Genomic DNA, 25,258 nt, shown 5'->3' on the forward strand with positions numbered 1-25,258 from the left:
CCTCACCCCCCCATACCCCCTCTCACAAACATACACAAGCATGTTATTTCCAGTCTTAAAGAAATTGGTATTTTTTTTAATCTCCTTGATTTTAAAAATGGACTGCAGATCTGAAAAGTCTCCACTACCTCAAAAAAGAATTACAAATATCATCGAGTACCTGACATATGAGGTTTTTATATACTCTGTGAGAGGCCTGTACGAGAACCACAAATTCCTCTTTGTTCTACTCATGACCTTAAAGATTGATCTTCAGAGAGGGACGGTCAAGCACAAAGAGTTCCAGGCTCTGATTAAAGGTGAGATGCGGGGAGTGTGGCTGGGCTGGCTGGGAGTGAGAGCAGGGGCAGCATGGGCGGACGCTGACTCCAGTGGGCTCTTTGATATATTTGGACGCTGTTCCAGGGATGCAGGAGGAAACAGTGTGGTACCCTAATGATGCTGTTCCAGGGATGCAGGAGGGAACAGTGTGGTACCCTGATGATGCTGTTTCAGGGATGCAGGAGGAACCAGTGTGGTACCCTAATGATGCCATTTCAGGGATGCAGGAGGAAACAGTGTGGTACCCTAATGATGCTGTTCCAGGGATGCAGGAGGGAACAGTGTGGTACCCTAATGAAAGCAGCATTATTCTCTTAATCTCCCTCTCACGCTCCTCTGGCCTCTTTCAATTTCCACTGCTATAGTTCTGTTTACCAAAAATTTGGGCTTGTCCTGACCCTGTGTTTTTAGTTTAATTACTGTATTTGGTTTCATCATCGTTGCCCATGCTTTGGGAGCCTGTTGTCAAAGCGAGGAAAAGCTGGTGATGAACTTTATTCCTGCTGCCTCTCTGCTCCCCTTCCTCCTTCCCTCCCTTCCCTTTTTTCTTTCTCTTTTCTATACAGGACCTCACTGCATAGCTGAGGCTGACTTGGGATTTGACACACAGCACCAAATAATTTTAACAACATCAAACCACCAAAGTTCAGATAGGAGCTGCTGCCACACCCACCGCAGAGGCAGCGTGGCTCCTTGGTAGAGTCGGGTAGCTTCATGAATGGTCCCGAGGTTGGGTAAGGAGTGTGGTAGTGTGGAAACAAGGGCAGCCTGGCACACAGCCCAGACAAGATGCTGCAGAGCAAGGGCGTGTTCTGCTGGGAGGTCAGGATGTGCACCACAGCCTAGCATCCTACTAGTCATATAGGCCTTGTCAAAACTAAGAGGGTCCAGGGACACAGCCTGTGCCTGAGACACGTGCGGGTTGGAGCTACCCTCCCATCCAGACAAAGCCTCATTAATGATAGCAGCCAGACCAGAGATATTTGCCAAAAGAAACAGACCTCTTTGAAAGAGGGTTTGTGAGTGAGAGGAGGCTGAGACGCATAGAGACACGCAGGGGAGGGGTCTTTGCAGCAGGATAAAGATGGGCACTCACCTGGGCTGTGGTGGGAGCATATGTGGGAGCCCTTTTCATCAAATTGGAGAGAGAGATTGCACAGGGCCTGCACGGCCAGCCTGGGGACTTTGGGTTCAATTCAGCCGGCAGGAGGGAGCCTCTGAGTGTTTTATGGGCAGGGATGAGGCAGGAACAAAGCAGTGCTTTAGGAAGATTAATTTGGAATTGCACGGTCGGTTGATTGACAGCACTACAATCAGCTCAGCAGAAAAGGAGGGTATTTCCTGGACACAGCCGGTTTATTGTATGGTCTGCTTTAGTTTCGAACTGGCTTACATTTTGATGGAATTATTTTTTAAAGGATAGTATGGCTTATTTTTTTAAAATGCTTTTTCATAGACTTAACGAATAAACTCTTATATCATGGTTTTTTTTTTTTTTTTGGTTGTGAGCCTAGCCTTTAACGGCTGAGCCATCTCTCCAGCCCATGGACTTTTTTTTTTTCTTTTCTTTTCTTTTTTTTTTTTATCATTGTGAGCTCAGTACTCAAGGGAGAACTTCTGATATTTATGGCCACAGCAATGTTTGATTTCCCAGGAGTGACAGATCTTAGGTATCAATTATTTCTTGTTTTCTGCAGTATTTGTAAGGTGCCTTTGACTTGCTTCTCCAGCTCAGGATGTCAGGGCACTTTGGAAAATGAAATGGAGACCAGGGGCAAACCTGCCCTATAGATCAACAGATAGCCTTGTTTCCTTGCCGGTTTATTCTAGAAGAATATTATCTTTGTTTTGCTGTATGGGGGTTTTCATAAGCTGCTCATAAGACCCGAGTCTTAAAAAACCCGAGGAGGATACAAACTAAATGTCAAAATAGTCACTAATGATGGCGTAGCTTTTCCTAACCTCACAGCAACCTCGTGGTAGAGTCTGCTATCCCGTCATTCTGTTACTCTCATCTGACAGATGAGAGAACGGGGTGAGGGGAGAGAGAGAGGGAGGGAGGAGACCGAGTCCATTGTCCAAGGGAATGCAGGTGTAGGGTAAACAGCCAGGGTGTTTTGGGGAGGAATCTCCCTGTAATTTCTCCCATTTGGTTGAGGAATACATGTCTTGAAAGCACTGAGGTAGTCTAGCTGTCTTCTGACGCCTCAAGAAATGCTTCCTTGGAGAAGATCAAGAAGAAATGCAGGGGCGGGCTCCGTCCCTGTGGTAGAGCAGCATCAGTTGATGAAGGTGGCTGTTTCTCCCAGTTTCTACTTTTCTGTTAGCAGGAATGATGGAAGAGCAAAGCTTCTGCTTACGCTCAGTTTTAGGGGGCAAGAAGTGAGGAAGCTTGCGTGATATTTGAGGGTGTCACAGCTCTCGGAGCCGCCGACCCCTCAAGCCCTTTGTAGTAGAGAAAGGGGGTCTATGTAAGTCCGTCCTTCCTTTCTTCCTTCCTTCCTTCCTTCCTTCCTTCCTTCCTTCCTTCCTTCCTCTTTCTTTTCTTTTTCCTTCCTTCTTTTTTCTTCCTTTCCTTTCTTCTTTCCTTTTCTTTCTTAAAATACAACACTTCAATTTATACAGCTTCTCAGGAAGATACTAAATGGGGGAGCAAAGATCTGAACCCCTCGTATATTTTTATTGCCCTGTATGTTTTTGTGAAAGGGAAGCATTTGGTCAGAGTTGTGAGGTTAGAGATGGCTCAGCGGTTAAAAGCACTTTCTGCTCTTTTTTTAAAAAATAATTTTTTTAATATTTATTTATTTATTTATTATGTATACAATAATCTGTCTGTGTGTATGTCTGCAGGCCAGAAGAGGGCACCAGACCCCATTACAGATGGTTGTGAGCCACCATGTGGTTGCCAGGAATTGAACTCAGGACCTTTGGAAGAGCAGGCAATGCTCTTAACCTCTGAGCCATCTCTCCAGCCCAAGATTTATTTATTTATGTATACAGCATTCTGTCTGTGTGTATGCCTGCACACCAGAAGAGGGCACCATATCTCATTACAGATGGTTGTGAGCCACCATGTGGTTGCCGGGAATTGAACCCAGGACCTCTGGAAGAGCAGCCAGTGTTCTTAACAGCTAAGCCATCTCTCTAGCCCAATAATTTATTTTAAAAAACTATCTTTTCTCATTTTGCATCCCAGTTCCCACTCCCTCCCCTCTTCCCATTCTCTCTACCTTTCTCCCATCCCCCGTCCATTTCTCAGAGGGGGTAAGGCTTCCCATGGGGATTCAACAAAGTCTAGCATATTGCTTTGGGGCCAGACCAAGGCCCTCTTCATTCTATCTAGGCTGAGCAAGGTATCCCCCCCAAAGAGAATGGGTTCCAAAAAGCCGGTACAAGCAGTAGTTCCACTGCCAGTGGCCCCCACAGTCTGCCCCAGCCATACAACTGTCACCCACATTCAGAGGGTCTAATTTGGTCCTTTGCTGGTTTCTTCCCTGTCAGGGTAGAGTTGGTGGGATCCCATTAGCTCAGGTGAGCTGTTTCAGTGGGTGTCCCCATCATGGTCTTGACCTCTTTGCTCATATTCTCCTCCCACTCTTGGACTGGACTTTGGGAGCTCAGTCCAGTGCTCTCCTGTGGATCTCTGCATCATCAGTTGCTGGATGTGGGTCCTAGGGTGACATTTAAGACAGCCATCAATCTGACTAAAGGGCAAGGCCAGTTCAGGCAGCCTCTACATAATTGCTTAGGGTCTTAGCTGGGTCATCCTTGTGGATTCCTGGGAATTTCTCTAGTGCCAGGTTTCTTACTATCCCCACAATGGCTTCCTCTCCCTTTTGTTTCCTCCCTCTGTCTGTTTATCTAACCATCTAATTAACATGGTGGGAAATATTACAGAGTGTGGAACTTGTGGAGGAGCGGTGGTGGCTGATAGGCAACTATAAAAGTCACACAAAGACAGATCATTCTATCCATTGATAAAAATTTTACAAATCCCAGATTGGTAAGGAAAAATAAAAGCCACCACAACAATTCAAGAGTCCAATGGTGTCTTGTTATTGGGAAAATAAATTCCTAAGAGTGAATAGCAAACTGGTGTTATTGATGTGTCTTGCATGTCTCCCCAGGCGGAGCAGCTCTGGACCTGAAGGCGTGTCCCCCCAAACCCTTTCGCTGGATCCTGGACATGACGTGGCTGAACCTAGTGGAGCTCAGTAAGCTCCCCCAGTTTGCAGAAATTATGAACCAGGTAAAGGAAGAGGGGCTACATAAAACATAGATGAAAACACAGTCGATTGTTTAACCAGGGCCTCCCGCTGACAGTTTCTACCCGCAGGGGAAGAACAAGTGAACACAAGGATTTAGATGGGTGTGATGGTCCACGCCTGCAGTCCCAGTCCTCAGGAGACTGAGGCAGGGGGATCAGGTGGTCAGGCCATCCTGACCGACATAGTGGGACCCTGGCTTGAAAGCAAAACGAAGATTAAATCAGTGGTTCTCCCCCTTCCTAATGCCGCGACACTTTAGTACAGACCCTCAAGTTGTGGTGAACCCAACCATAAAATTCTTTTTGTTGCTGCTTCAAAGCTGTGATTTCGCTACTGTTGTGAATCATAATGTAAACATCTGTGTTTTCCAGTGGTCTTAGGCGATCCTATGAAAGGGATTGATCCCCAAAGGGGTCTTGACTCACAGGTTGAGAATCACTGGATTAAAGCTAGTGCAGCCTACTGGGTGGGGGAGGTGGGGTGTGGATGGACGAACTTCAAAGGGAGCTTTTCACAGGCTTTGTGTATGTGCACGACTATGCATGCACGTGTGGGCACAAGCATGCAGGAGCCAGAGGTTAACCTTGGGTGTCGTTCTTTTGGCTCCATCCATCCTACCAAGTAGTGCAGGTTGTCCGGGATAGAGTCCCAGGGCTCTGCTGTCTCTACTTCCCTGGCGTCGGGATTCCAAACTCATGCCACTACAGTCAGCTTTTTACATGGATCCTCATGGAAAGCATGGCAGGTGCTTTCTCAGCTTAACCACTTCCAGCCCACCCCCTCCAGCCTGTTCCCTTACCCCAGCCCCCAAGGGAAGAGCAATTGAGCCACTGTAATCTCCAGGGGACAGTTTAGAAGCACTTCAGAACCCCTCCCCTGTCTCATACTGCCCCAGGGACAAGGCTGAAGCAATTGAACTGCAGAGGTAATTGGTTAACAGCCAGCTCTCTGTCGGTGTTCTCTACTGTGAACTGCTGACGGGATACCCAGCTCTGAGTGGGTTCCCACCTCTCTGTGTCCCAAATAAGAAGGAGCTGGACAGATGGAGCTAACCGTGCAAGCATGAGGACCTGCCACCAGACCCTTGAGACCTGCGTTTTAAAAACAAAACCCCCAAAACAGACAAACAAACAAAAAAACCCTGGGAGAGTTGACACATGTCTGCCATCCCAGTGCTTGGGAAGCAGAAACAACAGGATCTCTGGGGCTTGCAGGCCAGCCAGTCCAGCTGCAGTGGGGAGTTCTGGGCTCAGGTGAGGGTCCCTGCCTCCAACACTAAGATGGAGCATGATGGGGGAAGTCACTTGGCCAGGGCTCGCGACTGCTGAGTGGCTCAGATCCACAAGCACATGTATGTATATAACACGAGGCGGGTGGGGTGGAGGGAGGGAGGGAGGGAGGGAGGGAGACAGAGGAAAAAGTTCAGCCCGTAGGTCTGGCACATAGGATCTGAGAGGTGAACTTCTGCCGTCCGCTTTTAATGCTCACTATAGATTTCTCAAAAAAGTGCTGACAAACCATCTTGAGGACCCCAGCCTGGCGGCTGCTGAGGGTTATGAGACAGACTCAGCAGCACAGGGCTTCTAATTAGACTCAATGGCACTAGGGCAGCAGGGGCACCTTTTAATGCTCCTGCACCCCCAGGTCCCCTGCATGCGTTCCGATGAGCAGCTACTTGAGACCCACTCGGAGAGGCTTCTCCCGCTCTCAGCTTTAATGTCTTGCTAGGAAAATGAAAGTTTGGATTTTTGGCTTCTCTTGCTATTTTTAAATAGAGATCAGTGTTCCGGGGAATTGGTCCACCTCCGTGGTTCTCAGTGGAGAGTAGTTTTGTGCCACCCCCAGCAGGGTATGTGGCAGTGTCTGGAGACATTGCCGAACATTCAGACTCGAAGGCAGGGATGCTACTGGCATCTAGTGGGTAGAGAACGGAGATGCTGCGAAGCATGCTTGCTGTTACCAGAGAGATTAGGGTTAGAGCCTGTCCTCACAGGCTCAGCTGCCTGTCCCAGTAAGCCAATTAAAGAGACCAATTGGTAGTGAAAAGCAGGAGAATGAGATTCAGTGCAGCCGCACTGGAAAGAGGGACAGAGAGATCTCGCAGAGAGCTGGTGCCTCCCTGCTCCGGTCTGACTCTGCAGGGGTGACCCGGGGGTCAGGTGTAAACTGTGGGGAGTCAAGAGGCTTGCCAGAGTAAGCAGGCCGGCTCACGGTGACATTCTGCTGCCACTGAATCCCCCATTGTGCCGGCTCCAGTCTCTGATGCAAGGTGGCCTAAGACAAGTCGCAAACCATTCTTCATGAGGCAAGTCCTCTGGCTGCTCACAGGGCCTCGGCCCTTTCTTCTAGCATGAGATTCCTGGGTGGAATTACAACTTCTAGGGACCTGTGGTTTGAATATGTTAACCGCAGAGGGACACAAGTGTTTCTCTTGCCAGTTACACTACCACACCGAGGACAGCCCTGCACTTCATAAAAATGTCCATCCCCAAGGGTCAATGAAGTGCCATGACTGAGAAGCCTTGATATAACTGTTTGTGTCACGGATACATTATTCTGACTGTAGTGAACAAACCCAGGAAGGCGACTAGCAAAACTGAAAGCAACAGTAACACTGTTTGTATGTTATTCAGGTCGTTGTAGACAATAGTGGGATTGTTTTGCTTTGTAAGCCAAGAACCAGCAAGAGTAGCTCTCTGGGGGTCCTTTGGAAGGTCTGCTTCATCCCGATCTCATGCAGTCTTGCGACTTAGTTATTGGCTTGTTACTCTTAGATATCTCGGAATGAGAAGGGGTGGAAGAGCTGGTTCGATAAAGACTCCCCGGAGGAGGAGATCATCCCTGATGGATATAATGATTCCCTGGATACCTGCCGCAAGCTTTTGCTCATCAGGTGAGCACAGGGCCATCGAGATCTGGAAGCATCACTCACTGGACCTCATCATAAGTCTGACCCCGGCAGACAACATCATCGCGTTCCCCGCTGTTCTGTGCATTGTGTGGGGACGCAGCCCTGCAGTTCCTTGACAGTAAATGATAGCCGGAGAGAGGTCTATTTCAACAATGTATTAGCAGTAAGGCTTTCAGAGAAAGCGGGAAAGATAATGTTTTTATGTCTCTTTTATCCATTTGATCGTGGGTGGATCATTCATTATTGAATTTACCTCTGTAAAAAAAAAAAAAGAAATGGAACTTGGGCTGGTGGGATGATGGTTCATTGGGTAAAAGTGCTTGCTGCTGGAGGTTTGAATCCCCGGACCCACACTGTAGAAGGAGAACCAGCTCCAGCAAGTTATCCTCTAATCTCCACTCTCATGCTCTGGCTTGTACACAAGCACACACACACACACACACACACACACACACACACACACACACACCCCACAGAATATGAATAGCAAAAAGAGGTGGATTATTTAGGGCAGTTTTGTTTTCTACTGTAGCATACCTGAGCTTGCCATTGGGAATGCTGTTTGCTGACTGTTGTCACCCATGAGAGTGACCGGGGTGGCCGCAGTGGTGACCCCCTGCTCAGTAGAGTATGAAAGGGTTACTTGTTTTCACTGAAATAAGCCATTTGTCTTATACCAACTCCTCACATGATTAAATCTGTGCTCATCCAGGGATAGCAAAGCTAGCCACCCCTCTCATACAGCCCCGCGGAAGGGAGGATGCGCCTGCTGCCCCTTTGTTAATTAAACGCATGGCCTTTTCACCTTCAGAATTAGAGACAGAGGGGGAGCATGTTGAACTTACTTCCTCTAATTTTTTATTCATTTCAAGATCTTGGTGCCCAGACCGCACCGTTTTTCAAGCAAGAAAATACATCGCGGACTCTCTGGAGGAGAAGTACACTGAGCCAGTTATCCTAAATCTGGAGAAGACGTGGGAAGAAAGTGATACACATACGCCTCTGATCTGTTTCCTGTCCATGGGCTCTGACCCCACCATCCAGATTGATGCCCTGGCCAAAAAACTGAAGTTGGGTATGACTGACCCTTTGTGTATGAAGTTTAACAGCACACCCATGCTTGCTCTGAATATCACCTCTCGCGGGTGATTCTTAGAGAAGAATCTGTGGCCAGGCTCGGTGGTGCACACCTTTAATCCAGCATTTGGGAGGTAGAGGCAGGCAGATCTCTGTGAGTTCAAGGCTACCCTGGTCTACATAGTGAGTCTCAGGCCTGCCAGGATTACATAGTCAGACCCTGTCTAAAAAGAAAGACAGAGAAGAGGAAAATTGTCTATGAAACAAAGCTATATTTAAAAATTAAACTTTTCCCCCCTTTTGTCCATTTGTACCTGAGACACAGGTGTCTTTGAGCAGACCTTGAGAAAGCTGTATCTTTCTCAGACTGTTTCATCAGCAGATGGCTGTGCTGGTGGACAGCAGGACGCAAGAGTGATAAGGAGCCATCATGCGCTGCTGCCACGTTTATATAAAAAGACACCAAAGTGTATTTTGTTATAATCTGAAAAACTAGAACCATTATTGAAATGTCTGATGGCCAGGGATTCATTTGTTCATGCTTTCGTTCAATAACAAGTTAGTAATGAGTCATTCAGAGGTTTGGGGCTAAGCAGAGCACAGCTGGAGCAGACAGATGTGAACGTACCCCAACAGGATGTGCGACAGCTGTAACCGCATTCTGTAGGAATAAATGATGATCATAGGTTCATAGCTGCACAGATTCTGGAGAAAGCACCACGTTCTTTAAGATGTTATCTTATTTTTAATTATGTGTTTGTGTGTGTCTGATGTCGGTATGTGTGGTGAATGTGGGTACCAGAAGAGACTTACAGGCATTTGTGAACGGCCTGATGTAGGTTCTGGGGACTGAACTTGGCTCCTCTATAAAAGTAGCAAGTTAGCTACTGAGCCTCTTAGCCATTGAGCCCTCTCTCCAGCCCTGACCCCTTATAAAGAAGCACCATGTTCTTGATATGAGATTATTTCTTCATTACCAATAGGAGACAGAAGGAATATTATCCCAGGGCAAGAACTTATAGCACCTAAGCAAGGCAGCAGTGATACAGTCAGTGGGGCTCAAGGATGGGGACACTGCCCTGAGAATGGAACCGTTGATTCTCTCCACATACTCAGGGAGCCTGCGCGTTATTGGCATTGCTACATAAAGTCGCTATAGCCATACTTGCAGGGTTGATTAATTTACTTTGTAAAGATTAGGAAAGCAATTTATGGTCAGCAAGAAGGTTCAGCTGGTAAAGGTGTCTGCTGCCAAGCCTGATGATCTGAGTTCAATCCCTGGAACTCACATAAAGGTGGAAGGTGATGACCGACTCCAACAAGTTGTCCTCTGATTGCCAAACTTAGACCATGGCATGCATATGCATACACACACACACACAGAGTCAGTCAGACAGATGGGGACACACACACACAAACACTAAAGACAGTAAAAGCATTTTTTAAAAAGTTCAGCATCCATATTTGACGTTGCAAAGCTAGGAGCAGAAGACCCTGTGAAGTGATTGGTGTGCTGGAGGCGTTGGCAGCAGCCTTGCTGGTGAACAACTGAGACATACCCATTAAAGTCAGACTCAAGACAAAGATGTCTGCCCACTGCCACGGTGATTAAACATCCTGGTGGAAGATACAGCTAACGTATTGTGAGAATCATAAATAAAAGATGTAACTACCGAAAAGGAGGGACCAAAAATGCCACCATTACTCTCAGACAATGTAATCGCCTAGCTCAAACCAGGAATGAATCAACTGAAAATTATCCTACTTAATAGAACAGTTCAGCAAGGTGGCTACTCACAACATAAATATTTTTTTTAAAAAAAATCAATTGTGCTTTCTTGTAAAAATAAAATGTAAAAATTCCATTAACTTAGCAATAAAGATGAAATGGGTCATTTAAAAAATACCCATTTAAAGAAAAATATAAAACTTTCTCAGTGACATGGAATGTTAATTCAAATAAATAGGATTAAAACTGATTCCCAGCATTAGAATTCAATATTGTAAAGGTGTCAATATTTTATAGATTAGTCTGTAAATCGAATATAAGTCTAATTGAAATTCAAACATCATTTTCCCCTAATTGGATCCCAGGAAGATATTAGATCATCAGCATAGACGGACAAGAATAGCCACAGAAGCTTGAAAAGAAAAAAACAGTAATTGGAAATGACCGCTCTTAAATTTTTAAAGCTTTATCAAATGGCAATAATTTAACCAGTGTGCAACTGGCTAAAAACAAGTAAACAAATCAATAGGGCGAAATGAAATGCCCCCAAATTAGACACACACACACACACATGCGTGCTATCACATATGCACACATAAACACATGCATACATGCATGTATGAACACATGCATGGATACACAAACACATGCATGCACATACACATGCATATGCATATACACTCTTTTGAAGTCCAATCTGTGTTGTCACCATGGAAAGCCAGGTCCTTCTTAGACAAAAGGAGGGAAGGAGACAGTGGTAAAACTGGCATCTTGTTATTGTGAGCTTCTTGTGTTGCAGAATGTAGAACTATCTCAATGGGACAAGGACAAGAAGTGCATGCTCGAAAACTGATTCAGATGTCCATGCAACAGGTATGCAGCCAGGGAGCACCATTGTTTTGACTTAAGCACTACCATCCCCCCATCCATCTGGTCTACCTTGGAAGCGATAGTGATTGGCAGCATCCTTCCTCTGATGTTCATTTTCCATTCGTGTTGCATGGCCAAACCTTTGGTCATCTGTGAACCTTACATCTCAAGGCAGTTTTCCTCCTTGTAGCTCTATAGAAAGGACAGTTTTCTATGTCCTTTACAAGCTTCTTGTTTTCTATGCTCCACATTCATCTCTTTTTTTTTTTAATCTTTCCATCCATCTATCTGTTTACAGTCTAGGCACAACAACTGGTTCCTAAGGTTACAGCACCAGCCTTCTTGGAATTTCATGGTCACTACTAATATAAGGAAAAAAATCAGGGCCATTAAATTTCAATTTTCAGTTAAAGGCAGGCTTTCATTTTTTTCGATAATGGATCATTTTTCAGGCAAATAAGAAATAGTTGAGAACTTTTTGTTTAAGTATTGATGACGATCTTTATTGAAGTGGAATGTTGAGAGGAAGTTGATGTTGTGCCTAATAAATGCACAGATCGTTAACTTTCTAGAAATGCTTTTGCAGATAGCCATCTCAGCTGTAATAAGAAAGGGCATAATTTATAAACGTAAGATAGAAATCTTGGTTTGTTTTTAAGTGTTTGATCTCATCATGTCTGTGGCAACTGTGTCACGGCTCTTCCCTGGGAATTAATGACCAGTGAGGGGTAATGGTCCAAAGCTCTACTTAGGTCATCAAAATTTCAAGCTGGTCATTAATTTTCAAGTGCCCTAAGCCTTAATCTTTATCACCTAATTAAATTCAATAATAAATTATATTTAATTTATATATCAAGGCAATGATGTGCAATTATTTCTACTTGAGTCAGATCTTCCACCCTTTTAGGTGATTTGTCTGTTCTACTTTGGGAAAAATTGATCCTTTTTATAAGTTTCAGTGAGCAGGAAAACTTTAGAATATTACATTGACTTTAATCTTCTTTGGGATGATAGTTTTTGTAACTTCCACATCTGTTTCTCACAATGTACTGATAAGGGCATTATCTGAAAGAAAAAAAATAAATGCAAGTGTGGCCGTAATGTGACCTTGAGAACCTCAGATTTCAAACACATCCGCTGTCACTGAACGCTGAGTGAAGGACCAGAAAGCACGGTGTCCATGGTGCTGAATTTCATCTTCTATAACTCACGAGAAGCCCAATGCATCCTCTGTGCTATTTAAGCCAGCCTGACTCAGATTTTTTTTCCTTCCAATTGAAGGCACAGTCTAAATACCTTATCATGCATTTACTGCATTTAACAGTTTGTAGATGTAGTTATCCAGTCTACTGTAGTTACATCTAGATATTAAAATGTTGACTTAGTGGGCACAGTGATGTGTACCTGTAATTTCAGTACTTGGAGGTTAGAAGAAAGAGCCTTGGGAGTTCAAGAGTAGCCTAGGCTACACAGTGAGTTCAAGGCCAGCCTGAAGTATAGAGCCTGGCACTGACTCAGCAAACGAGCGGATAGTCTTGTTTTCATAGGGGAGTGATGGCCTCTGACTTACTGTTAAAAGGTGCTATACTTAACCCTTTTAGGCGGAGCTTAATAAATCATATTTTCAGCAGTCCCTGGGAAAAGGGATGACAAACAGTATGATTTAGAGCTTGGCTAGCAAACGCCAACACATACATCATCTCTGACTTTCAGAAGGTACAGGCACTTTTATGGATGACTGTGAAGCTGTCCTCTTGGTGTGCTGTTGAGTGGGTTCTCACCTTAATCAAGCCTGTGCAAGTTACCAACCTCACCATTAGATGGCACACACACTCAAGTTTTCATTTCTAATCTCTAAGGAGCTAGGGGTGCCAGAATGCAACTTCATCACAGTGGTTAGCCACTTGACTCGAAGTCTCCAGATTGGGCCAGGAGCAGATGACAGTGTTGACAAATAGATTTTTTTTAAAATTATTAAATATAGACTCAAACCAATCATGCCATAAGCAAACTTATTTTTGAAATGGTGCATTTTGTTTTGGTAAAATAATCACAAGATATGAGAAATAAATATGGGCTCTTTTTTGGATACAGGGTGGCTGGGTGTTACTGCAAAACTGTCACCTTGGTCTAGAGTTCATGGAAGAATTACTAGAGACGCTGTTGACCACGGAGACCATGGAGGACTCTTTCCGAGTGTGGATAACCACGGAGCCCCACGACCGGTTCCCAATCACATTACTCCAGGTTTGTTACCAAGAGTTAACCAGGTTCACAACATAGTTCATGACAGTACTGAAGGGTGGATGGGAAGGGCAAGATGGTTGGATCAAAGTGCTTGCTGCTAAGCCCAGCAACCTGAGTTTGACCTTCAGAACATGTGTGGTGGAAGGAAAGAACAAGGTGTCCCCTGACCTCTACGTCTGTGCTGGGGCATATGCTGGGCCACCCAAAGAATAAATAAATGTCACACAGTTTGTAAATGAAGGAACACAGCAGAGTGTATAAATCTTGGCTATGGTAATCAGGCTGATATAGTTAAATCACAAGAGAGTTCTAAGGTCATATTAATTTATCGGGTTTGTCCTCTGATCAGTGTAATTGGCTTTTACTCTGCTGAATTCCAGACCACATACTCTATGCTATAAGCATGTTGTTACCTAACATAATATGAGTTCTCCTTTATTAATTGACTTATTTTATATGTGTGGTTGTTTAAACTCTATGTATCACGTGCATGCAGTGCCCTTGGAGACCAGAAGAGGGCACTAGATCCTTTGAGATTGGAGTCACAGACAGTTGTAAGCTGCCACATGGGTGCTGGGAACTGAACCTAGGTCCTCTGCAAGAGCAACCAGTGTTTTAGCCACTGAGCCCTTTCCCAGTTCCCCTATAGTACTTTGTAACAATAACACAACTGCTTCTCATGGCAGACTTCTCTCAAGTTCACAAACGAACCACCCCAAGGTGTGCGGGCAGGCCTGAAAAGGACGTTCGCCGGAATCAACCAAGACCTCCTGGACATCAGCAACTTACCCATGTGGAAGCCCATGCTCTACACAGTGGCCTTTCTGCACTCCACTGTGCAGGTAACCAGGAAAGAAGTGTTCACTGCTAGGGGGCGCTGATGAGTTGATGTTGTGACCATGGGAGAGAGCCCTGGGGAGGATGGCATAAGCTTCCATGCCCCCACTTCCTTCCTAGCATTTCACCCCACCTGTGATTCCGCCTGTACCCCTACTGTGTAACCGTGAGCTTCTTGGCTACAGAGGCTTCACCTTTGATCCTGCGGACTCACTCTCCTGCAGTCATGCCATTGTGAGGCATAGTTGGGGAGCCTTAGTCGTTTTTCCTTGCTATGAGAAATCCCTGAGGGAAACAGTTTAAGGGGGAGGCCTTTCGTTTGGTTGCAGATGGTTAAGTCAGAGGGCTCTGTCACTTGGCATCAAGACAAGGAAGACACATTAGTGTCAGGAGCAAGTGGCAGAGGTTGATCATCCCATAGTGGCCAGGAACCGGAAAACGAGACAGAATACTGCCGCAGATCAGATACCACTCGAATTCTGTATCCTCAAGGGACCTACTTCCTGCAACCCAGTCCTGAAGTTTCCACTACTTCCAAAATGGCACTGCCAAGTGGACACTTGACCTTCAACACATGGGCCTGTGGGGGGCGTTTCCTACTCAGACCACAACGCTGAGCACAGCAAATATTTGTACAATGAACAAACAGATTATTAAGAACAAAACTTGGACTCGAAAGTGCCTGGGTTGGCCAAGAATTTTATCCACATCCTCTCAGAGAGCAGCAACCACTGCTTTTCAAGATAGGGTTGAAAATGAGGCAGCTGCCCTGGGGAGATGGCTCAATCAGCCCGTTGCTTGCCTTGTAAGCCTAAGGACCCAGGTTCAACTCCAGAACCTACATATAAAGAGCTGGGCATGGTGCTTCACACTTGAAATCTTGGTACTGAGGAGGCAGAGGCAAGCAGGTCCTTGGCATTCACCAGCTAGCCACCTAGACTACTCAGTGAGTTCCAGGCCACTTAGAGACTCTGTTGTTAAAAAAAAAAAAAGTAGACAGTGTCTAAGTATCGACTTTCAAGGGTTCTTTTCTGGCTTCCATGTACACACATGCTCACACGCACGTGCTCTCGCAAGCACGCGCACACACACACACACACAAACATGCACATGTATACACATGTTGGAGGGGAGAGCTTGTTGGTTCCCAGCTGCCTGTCTAGCTTGGACCCGAAATATCACACAGAAACTATATTAATTACATCACTGCTTGGCCCATTAGCTCTAGCTTCTTATTGGCTAACTCTTACATCTTAATTTAACCCATTTCTATTAATCTGTGTATCAACACATGACTGTGGCTTACATGCTAAAGTTCCCAGCATCCATGGCTTCTCCCTCTGACTCCGCCTTCCTCCTCCCGTTCTATAGGCCAAGCCAGTTCTTTATTCATTAACCAACAAAAGCAACACATAGACAGAAGGACCTCCCACACCATACACACATATATACATGCATACACATACACACACATACGAAAACTAAGGCAACTGAGTCTTAGAGAGCCTGTGTCATCCATGGTAGATCTGGGGTGTCCTGGCTATGATGGACAGTTCAGTCCCTAGTTCTTAGCAGCTGGTGTGAGGAAGGGGTAACCACCCTGCCAGGCTGATGCTGACAGCTTTCACACACCAGTTAACTTCTGTTGATTATTACTAATTGCTTATGTTGTGATTTAATTATTTTATAGTTATTAAGAAAGTTACTTGTAGGATTTTTGTTTAAAAAAAAAAACTCCGTTTTAGGTGTGGCTGAATTAAGTGTTGGACAATGTCATGCCTTTAATTCACATAGGGTATTCTTGGTTTCATGGGGACATGAGGGAGCTACTTTCTGTGTCTCTACTTTCCACAGGCTTGGGAGAAGGACAAAATGAGCCTTTGGCTGTGTCCTGGCGCGTGTAATCTCAGCTGTGCCCATATGGAGTACACAAGTCCCTTCATGCCCCCCAAGGAAGTAGGGAAATCTACAGTTTCCCTCAGGAATTGCTACTGTTCCCTGGCTCATTGTTCCCAGCACTGCGCTGGGTCCTGGGCGGCCTCCAGAGGGCAGGGGGTGTTTCTCCATCCCCCGAGTCTGGGAGAATGCACGTAGACTTGCACACTTCGTGGATAGTCATTTTGACTAAGTTTCTCCATGGCTTTTAGATTGTAAGTTACAGCTCTCCAGAGACCGATTTCATGCAGTCCTATCTGAGGATTGTTCCCCTTATCATGCTCCAGTTCAAATACTGCTGTGACCCTGTTGTTTGATCCCCCATTCACAGATAACAATATTTTCTGACTATTCCCAGTCACAGTGACTCAACTCTTCCACTGAGCTTGCCCTGGAGAGTGGTTGTGGGGAGGGATTTTTCCATATAGTCAGTGTGCCAACTCCTGCTTTTAGTGGGCTTTGAGTGCTGAACAGAAGAGCCCCAAGCCTCTGATCCAACAGGGGCCAAACTGTGCTTGTAGTGAACAAGATTCATGTTTAGGTTAAAACAGAGAAAAAGCAATATTTCTGCTTCCAGAGCTGGGAAGCGAATAATGGAATGTCAGTATAAAAAAGATTGGGGGTCTGGCAAGATGGCTTACGTGGGTGAAGACCCTTGCTGCTTTCCACAGCTACCAGAATTCCATCCTTGGAGCGCATGGCGAAAGGAGAGAACCGACTCCTGAGAGTTGTCCTTTGACCTCTACCCTCAGAAGTTATGTTATCCATGGTACACACACACACACACATGCATGCAAACACACATGCATGCACACACACAGCATTTGCATGCACACACACTCATGAGCGCACACACACATGCATGAGAGAAAGAGAGAGAGAGAGCACAAAACAAAATATAATGATTTTTTTTTTTTTAAAAATTGATCCTGGAGAGCTCCTGTGAAAACTCGGGGAAAGGCCACCTGTGTCTGCAGCCTCAGCGCAGCGAGGTGGAAGGGGTGAGAGTGGAGGGGAGGGAGGTGCAGGTAGGTCGATCTCTGAGCTCCCTGGCCAGCCAGTCTAGTCCGATTGGTGGGTCCAAGGTTTAATGAGAGGCCTTGTCTTAAAAAAAAAAATCCTGTGGTTTTTTTTTTAGGTTTTTTGTATGCGTGCGTGCGTGCGCGCGCATGTGTGTGTGCACACGCTTGCTTGTACATGTACATGCATGGAGGTATACAGGTGTCTGAAGAGGTCAGAAGAAGGCATCAGATATCTTCTTGGAGCTGGAGTTACTCATGGCTGTGAGCCAACTAATGTGGGTGCGGGGAACTGAACTCTGGTTCCCTGGAAGAGCAGTCTGAGCTCTAAAATACTGAGACATCTCTCCATACATACATATTCATATATGTGTACCTATATGCCTAATATGTGTGTATACATATACATACATATACTCATAGACGTATGCATCCATCCATCCATCCATCCATGCATACATATCCAGGAATCTAATGTGTAAACAACACCTGAGTTCTGATGCATACAGGAAAGCTTGAGATGTGACTTCTCAAAGGAGCTGTGGCTAAGATGAAGATGAAGATGATGATGATGCAGCCAAGCGTGGAGGATGGGAAGACTCCATTTTCATTTAGTAATTCCCCATATGATTCTGATACACAACAAAAATTGAGAATGATGCTGGCCAACCGCATTTAAGGGAGGAGTCCACTGCCATTTTTACAACTTTCTCATGTTTGGGAATTCCTCCTCTTATCCTTGTGGTTTGCCCATAGAGCTTCTAACACCTAAGACCTTTATAGCGATTTATCTATGGAGTTTTTACTGTTTTTCTGCGACAGTCATTCTGCTCCTGGTCCAGGATAACAAGCCCCTGAGGGGTTCTGGGATCTCCAGAGTCCTGCAGTGGTACTTGTAAATGTGGACTTTTTTTTTTCTTTTTTATCTCAGTCCTTAAAGTAATTTAAACATTAAATAAATAAGCACAGTCATATCACCAGGGGCCCAGGAAATGCCACCGTCAATACGTGTTCATTCAGGAAAGTGTTGCCCTCCTCCGTGCTTTGTCCTGTCTGGTTGAAGTCTTGACAAAACACCCCTTTTCAAACTCAATAATGCACGTAAAAGTTCTTGCTTTGGCTAGCATACTTAGAAGATCCTGGTTTAAATCTCTCCCAATAGTCACAGTGGCACGATGCGGGTTTCTCTCTCACGTTCCCGTCCTCGTGTCTCCGACCCATTCTCACCGTTTTTTGCCCGTGATCCTCTTAACATTACACTCATATTATTTAGTACAGAGTGTATTCATTTTAGTGTGGACCTCATTTCCCGGTTTTACAAGGTTTGGTAGTTAACTACAGCCAGGGAAGGGCATTGAGCGCCCATAAAGTCAGGGCGAGCTTCAGCACCACACAAATGACCGCTGGGCATGCTCTCTTCAGCGATCTCAGGACAGTTCCATATTTCATCGCAAGTTCAGTTTCCTGTGTTCCTCAGTGGAGGAAAGGAACTCTGCAAAGCGCTTGCTAGGCAAGCATGAGAGCCTTGGTTTAGATTCCCAGAACTCCTGTCCAGTGCTGACTGTGGCCGTCCATGTCTGCCATCCCAGAGATGAGGAAGTGGAGACAGGCGGACCCCTGCGGCATGTCCCTTAGCCTATCTATCCATCAAATCAGGTGCAGTGAGAGACCCTGTCTCAAAAAATAATATAGAGAGCGAGACAAGAAAGCATTCAGCTCTGCCTTCTAAACACACACACACACACACCACACACCCCTCCCCCCACAAACACACACACACACACACACATCAACACACATGCGTGTGCGAGAGGGGGGAACTAGATTGTTCAAACTGTATGTGGAACACTCTGGCCCTTAAAATCATCCCCTTCCTGTTTGCCATTTTCTGAGTGTGTGTGTGGGGGTTTGTGTTCAAATCTGTCTATAGTGCGCCCCAAAGAACGTGAGCCTGGGGACCCTGCTGCTCCCAAAACTTGCCCTGGACCGCAGTAGGACCTTCTGCCTGCCGTCCTCCCCACAGACTTGGTGCCTCTGTGTTTTCTCCATCCGTCACCAACCCCACAGGCCTCCTTTCTGCTTTCACAGAGCAGCCTCATTTTCACTGTGAACCAGAGGCTTCGGGTCAGCTGTCTGGCTTGTTTCTTTTTGTCCAGGCGTATCGTCCTGGTAAACTTGAGCAGCTAATTGTCTTTGCTGCTGCACTGTCCCTTCCTGGTTTCTGTGTCTCATTTTCTCGACTGGATGAAAATTTCTCGAGAACACATGTATTCTAATGTTTTTCTATTGTGCTAATAAGACCTTGACCCAGGGCTTCTAAAAACGCTAATTGGACTGAAGAGATTCAACATTCTAATTAAGCCTCAGAATCTCTTGTATCCAAGATTCCAAGTGAGCACGCAGGTCCCAATGCTCTGATAAGTTGAGTCTTTTTTTTTTTCCTTCTTGTTTCTTCTTTTTTGATGATTTTAAATTACATTTTTGTGTATTTATGGGGGACACATGTGACATAGCTCACATGTGGTCAGAGAACAGATTCAGGGAGCCAGTTTTGTTTCCCCCCCCCCCCCCCCCCCCGCTGTGTGATTCTCAGGGATCAGCTATGTCATCAGGGCCTTTGAGAGCATGCTTATCTGCTGGGCCATTTCTCTGTTCCATTCTTTTCTTCCATTATTGTCATTTAGAGAGGTCAGTGGGTGGATGGATACACGTACAGACAGACATAAGAACTTAAAATTATTTTTTTAAAGGAAAAAAAGCATCCATCAAGATTTTGTCTTCTTTTAAAAAATATTTTCAACAAGATGAACTCAACTGCCTTAGCCTTCAGCGAGCCAACTTAAAACGAGAATTCTTTAGATGAAAATTGATAAGAAGTGACATGATCTGAGGCAAGTTTCAGCACTGGGGCAATTTTTGAAAATCGCGTTTTAAGGAAGAGCTGAGTTGCCCTCCCTCCATGCATATAAATGGAAGCGTTTCCATGGAGCCAGTTCGAGTACCCTCAGTAATTTTGCAAAGAAAGAATTACATCTCATTCAGCCCTCTGCCAAATTGAACCTTAAATTAAAAAAAAAATTAAGTCAAATGCTTAGGTAAAACTCACTGTAGATTTTTATTTTTTTTTTATTTTTTTTCAAAAGTGGGTAAGATTCCCATTTCTCTAAGTGACTTATGCTCTACTGTGTGAAGCTTATACAATGGAAGAAACCACAGCAATGATTTTCTTGTGGATATGAAAGGCTCCATTCCACCTTGGCTCCCAGAAGACTCTAGAAGAGTCTCACGTCAGTGTTTCCAATATCTACTCAAGAACTTCAAAACTCTGAATCAGCCTTGTAATTGACCTCACTGAGGTGGGAGTTTCTTCATTAGGAGAGTAACTGACCAACATGACTTAGACAGCTGTGAATCTGTTCACCAAGGGAAGACAAAGATGACCTGTCCTTCATGGCCCAGCTCCAAAATCTGGTTGAAGAACCAAATAGTTCAACAATGATCAACAAGATAAACAAACCAACAATTTCTGTTAGTTTTGCTGTCAACTTGACACTCTTGGGAGGAGATAAACCTCAACTGAAGAATTGTCTCTATCCTGTTGGCCTGTGGGTGTGTCCAGGCGGCAGTCTCTGATTGCTGGTTGATGTGGTCTCCACTGTGGGCAGTATCGTCCCTAGGCAGGTGGGTCTGAGTTGTCGCACGAAGTTAGCAAGCCAGTGAGAAGTGTTCCTCCGTGGTCTCTGGTACAGCTCCTGCCTCCAGGCTCCTGCTGTGGACTTGATGGTGGACTGCAACCAGCAAGCCAGATAAACCCTGCCTGCCCTCCAGTTGCTTATGGTCATGGTGTTTATCACAGCAACATAAAGCCAATGTTATGAAGGGAACACAAATGCTGAGTCTGGAAGCCATCCAAAGAAACACACGGTCTTCGGGACCACGGTCCTCTGTCAACACCATGCCCTCCCGTCCCTGTCACAGTCTCTGAAAACAAAACGGGACATAGTGCTTTGGCGTTCTCAAGGGTGCATGTCTTCCTAGTATTAGTTACAGAAAGAAGTCTTTAACTCAGTCCAAATTCCTGGGTTGTCTGGTCAACTTAAAAAAAGTATCTTTCTAATTAGCATGCAAAGCTTCTTGGTGGCATTTCTCGAATAACTTTGGTTTTAAGTGATTTCTCCCCACTTCCCCCTCATCTCCCCGCCACCTCTGTACCCTCCTATCCCCAGTGGCCCCGCGGCTTTCCTGTTCTTCCCCAACCCCTTCTTCAATACGTCTTTATCCTCTCTTGTGTTTCTCCTTTTGAGTTTCATAGCCTATATGCACACTCACACCCCCTTATATATATATGAACATTTATATGTAATATATATGTGATACATATGTTCATACATATATGTAAGATATATGTAATACTTGCCTTTCTGAGTCTAAGGTACATAACTTAACAGTCAACTTTCCAGGGTCACTTTTTTTCTTGAATACTTTGGGATTTCATTTTTTCTTGAAGGCCGAATAAAACCCAGTCATGTATGGGCCACATTTTCCCATGTCCATCATCTGCTGATGGGCATCTGTGCTGCCTCCACTTAACCCGCTGTTGTCAGGAGAGCAGCAGTGAACGCGGAGGTACAGGTCTCTACGGTAGGATGCAGGGTCCTTGAGGTGATGCTCAGGAGTGGTATGACCGGGTCAGAGGGTAGTTCTAGCTTTAACTTGCCAAGGGCCCTCCATGCTGGTTTCCACAATGGGTTCACTAGTCTGCACTCCCACTAGCAGCAAGAACGAGTTCCTCTTCCTCTACATCCTTACCAGCGTTTGCTGTCTGTATCCTGGCTGATCACCACTCTAACTGGGGGAGACGGAATCTCCAAATAGTTTTAATTTGTATTGCCCTGATGGCTAGTGATGTTGAACCCTTTAAAAAAAAATACTCGTTAGCCATTTGTGTTTCTTCTTTTGAGATCTGACTGTTTATTTTAATGGTCCATTTATTAGCTGGCAGGATTTTTTTTGGTATTTAATTTTTGTAGTTCTTTATTTATCCTATATACTAACCTGTCTGAAGTATAGCTAGTAAAAGCTTTCCCCATTCTGTAGTCTGTCTGTTTGCTCTAACGATGTTTTTTTTTTTCCTGTGTAGAAACTCTTTTTCTTAGGCTGGTTGTCCCCCTTTAATCAATTAGTTAAGTGATGAGGACGAGAGTCACATTAGCGTGACAACCTAGCCAAGAAGTCAGGTCAAGAAATAATGGGCGCACCTTCCTGTTTTTGTGAGGGCTCTGAATTTCTTTGTTTTCTGCCCTTCATCTTTTCTCCTGGGTCAGAACAACTAGGTCTAAATTAACACTAATATTTCATTAATATTTTAAAAGCATACCTTGAAAGTCGGTGGCTAAAACCATCTGACTTGCAGAATTTCTTCTGTAACTTGTCCATGGTTTTCTCTTTGCTAACAGATTTCTTTAAAAGGTGGGATTTTGCAGTAAGTGAGGCTTGGATGAGCAAGAGTAAGAAGAAATGGCTTATGAAGACTTCAGTGTGTGTGTGTGTGTGTGTGTGTGTGTGTGTGTGTGTGTGCATCTGTGCGTGCACATGTAAGCATGTGTACCCTTGCAAGTGTTGGAGAAGGCCTGTATTCAGAGAAGCAGAATTGCTGTCCATGTAGATTCTTAGTCTAGACACGGGTACTGGGACTCCAGATGATGCACGAGAGGGACTCTCCTTAGAGATCACACGTGCCAGGCAGGGACAGATGATAGCATTGAAACTGGACTCATCTGTATGACTTTCTGGGTTTACCAGACATGGAGTCGTTAGGAATACCGTCTATATGCCTTCAAAATGGCCTCCCAGGTTCTGAGGGGTGGAGATGGCTCAGTCAGTAAAGTACTTACTTTGTAAGTTTGAAGATTTGGATTTGATCTCTAGGACTGATGGTAAAGTTGTAGGTATGGGGGCATGTGCTTGTAATCGCAACTCGGGAGGTGGAGACAGGAACATCCCTAGGGCTTGCCAGTCAGCCAGTCTAGCTGAATTGGTGATCTCTGGGTCAAGGAAAGGCCTATCTCTAAGGAAGTAGACAGCCTTCTGAGCTTGTCTTTGACCTCCAGACATGCACCCTCGCCCACATGAACATACGTAGAACTCGGTAGAATATCAGAGCAGCTCCATCCTTTGAGCTGGGGCCAGTCTGATTCTTCATGGGCAATTTGGCCTCTTTGAACAGCCATGGTTTCATAGGCGTCTTCCAGGTCTCAGTCAGTCAGTCAGCGACGGTGTTGTGAAGGCAGAGTGAGAGCTTTAAGACAGCTGTGTCATGTGTGCAATAGAAATTCTTAGTTTTCAAAACCCGAGATGGAAAAATTACAGAGTGAAGCTTGCAGGGGGTCATTTTCATAAACGCTCTAGTTCTTCAACCTGAAAGATCTCAGCCTTACATTTGGCTTTCCAGACTCTTGACACGCTGACTTAGAATAGCAACAGATCCAACAGGCATTCATTAAGAATCTCCTGCAGTTCCTGGAGGAGTTATTAGTGGAGACCTAGACATGTTTTTCTTTGTTTGAGGCAGGTCTTGTGTAGCCCAGGCTGCCCCTGAACTCATTATTTAGCTGAGGATGACCTTGAACTTCTGATTCCTATTGTTTCCAATTAGAATATAGACTGTGCTACCATGACAACCTGCTAGACTTAAGAAAAACAAAACAAAACAACAAAAATCCCAAATCCCAATGGTGTAGGAGGTCCTGTCTATTTGTTGCTTTTATTGGTTGAATAAAGAAACTGCCTTGGCCTTGGGCAGAGATTGGGTGAGTGGAGTAGACAGAACTGAATGCTGGGAAGAAGGGCAGAGTGGCAGACACCATGGATCTCCTGCCTGAGATGGACATAGGTTAGAATCTTGCCAGTAAGCTACAGTCACGTGGTGATACATAGTTAATAGAAATGGCTTAATCAAGATGTGAGAGTTAGCCAATAAGAGGCTAGAGCTAATGGGCCAGGCAGTGATTTAATTAATAAAATTTCTGTGTGATTATTTTGGGGGTTAAGCTAGCCGGGCAGACGGGATGAAAAGCAGGCCCTCTCTCCTTCAACACCCCAATAACTACAACTTGACAAACATTTGGAAATTTGTTTGTAAATCATTAGTTACAGTCCTTAAATAGTATTTAATAGTTATTATATCTCAAATGATACATGTTGCTTATTTTTATTTTTGTTTTGAGACAGGATCTTGCTATGTAGCTCAGGCTGACCTTGAAGTTACAGCCCTCCTGTTTTAGCCTCCCAAGTACTGGGACCACTTTACCCAACTATTCACTATCCTTTAATTTTTTTATTTGTATTTTTATTGTTCGTGTGTATGTGTGTGTACACTCACAAGGTCAGGTGAGTGCAGTTGCTGTGGTGGAATAGAACTCAGGTCACTAGCCTTGTCGACAAGCATCTTTCCCCACTGAGCCATCTCGCCCACCCCATAATGTTCTTTTCACACAGCGTCAACTTACCTTAATATTGAAACTTTTGTTTTTATTAGACTTTATTACACTAGCAGTAATGGGGGAATTGACAGGGGCTGCAGTTTAGTGGTACAGTGCTTGCTTCTCATGCACAAAGGCCTCAAGTTTGACTCCCCAGTTCCACAAACAGGATCCAACTGCATACAGTGTTTGGCTCAGTGGTTGGGAGCACATTTAGCAGCTCAGGGCTGTCTGTAGCTCCGATACCAGGGGAACCGACACCCTCACACAGACATACATGCAGGCAAAACACCAATGCAAATAAAAATAAAAATAAATAAAACATTAAGAAAAAAAATTCCAGTTGACACTAACTAACTTTGCTCTTTTTAAGGAGCGACGAAAATTTGGTCCCTTGGGATGGAATATTCCCTATGAATTCAATTCTGCCGACTTCTCGGCCAGTGTTCAGTTCATTCAAAACCACCTCGATGAGTGTGATATTAAAAAGGTGAGTGGAATTGTTGGTCTTTTTGTCTGTTTGTTTTCTAGTTTTTCATGACAGCCCATGGCATGGGGTGAAC

At 44.9% G+C, this 25,258-nt stretch overlaps 1 protein-coding gene across 1 annotated transcript in view; it reads left to right on the forward strand.

The window, feature by feature from the left end:
• The window catches only part of Dnah8 (dynein axonemal heavy chain 8), a 242,096-nt gene that overhangs the window by 164,142 nt on the left and 52,696 nt on the right, over window positions 1–25,258 (forward strand). The window contains 8 exon segments of the mRNA XM_050139863.1: window positions 109–299; window positions 4,449–4,570; window positions 7,364–7,482; window positions 8,373–8,575; window positions 11,106–11,179; window positions 13,271–13,423; window positions 14,110–14,265; window positions 25,069–25,185. Of these exon segments, the coding sequence (XP_049995820.1) occupies window positions 109–299; window positions 4,449–4,570; window positions 7,364–7,482; window positions 8,373–8,575; window positions 11,106–11,179; window positions 13,271–13,423; window positions 14,110–14,265; window positions 25,069–25,185 (1,135 nt within the window).

Source organism: Alexandromys fortis, unplaced genomic scaffold, assembly GCF_014885135.2.
Source record: "Alexandromys fortis isolate MF-2015 unplaced genomic scaffold, M_Fortis_MF-2015_v1.1 scaffold_9, whole genome shotgun sequence".
NCBI classification, from domain to species: Eukaryota; Metazoa; Chordata; class Mammalia; order Rodentia; family Cricetidae; genus Alexandromys; species Alexandromys fortis.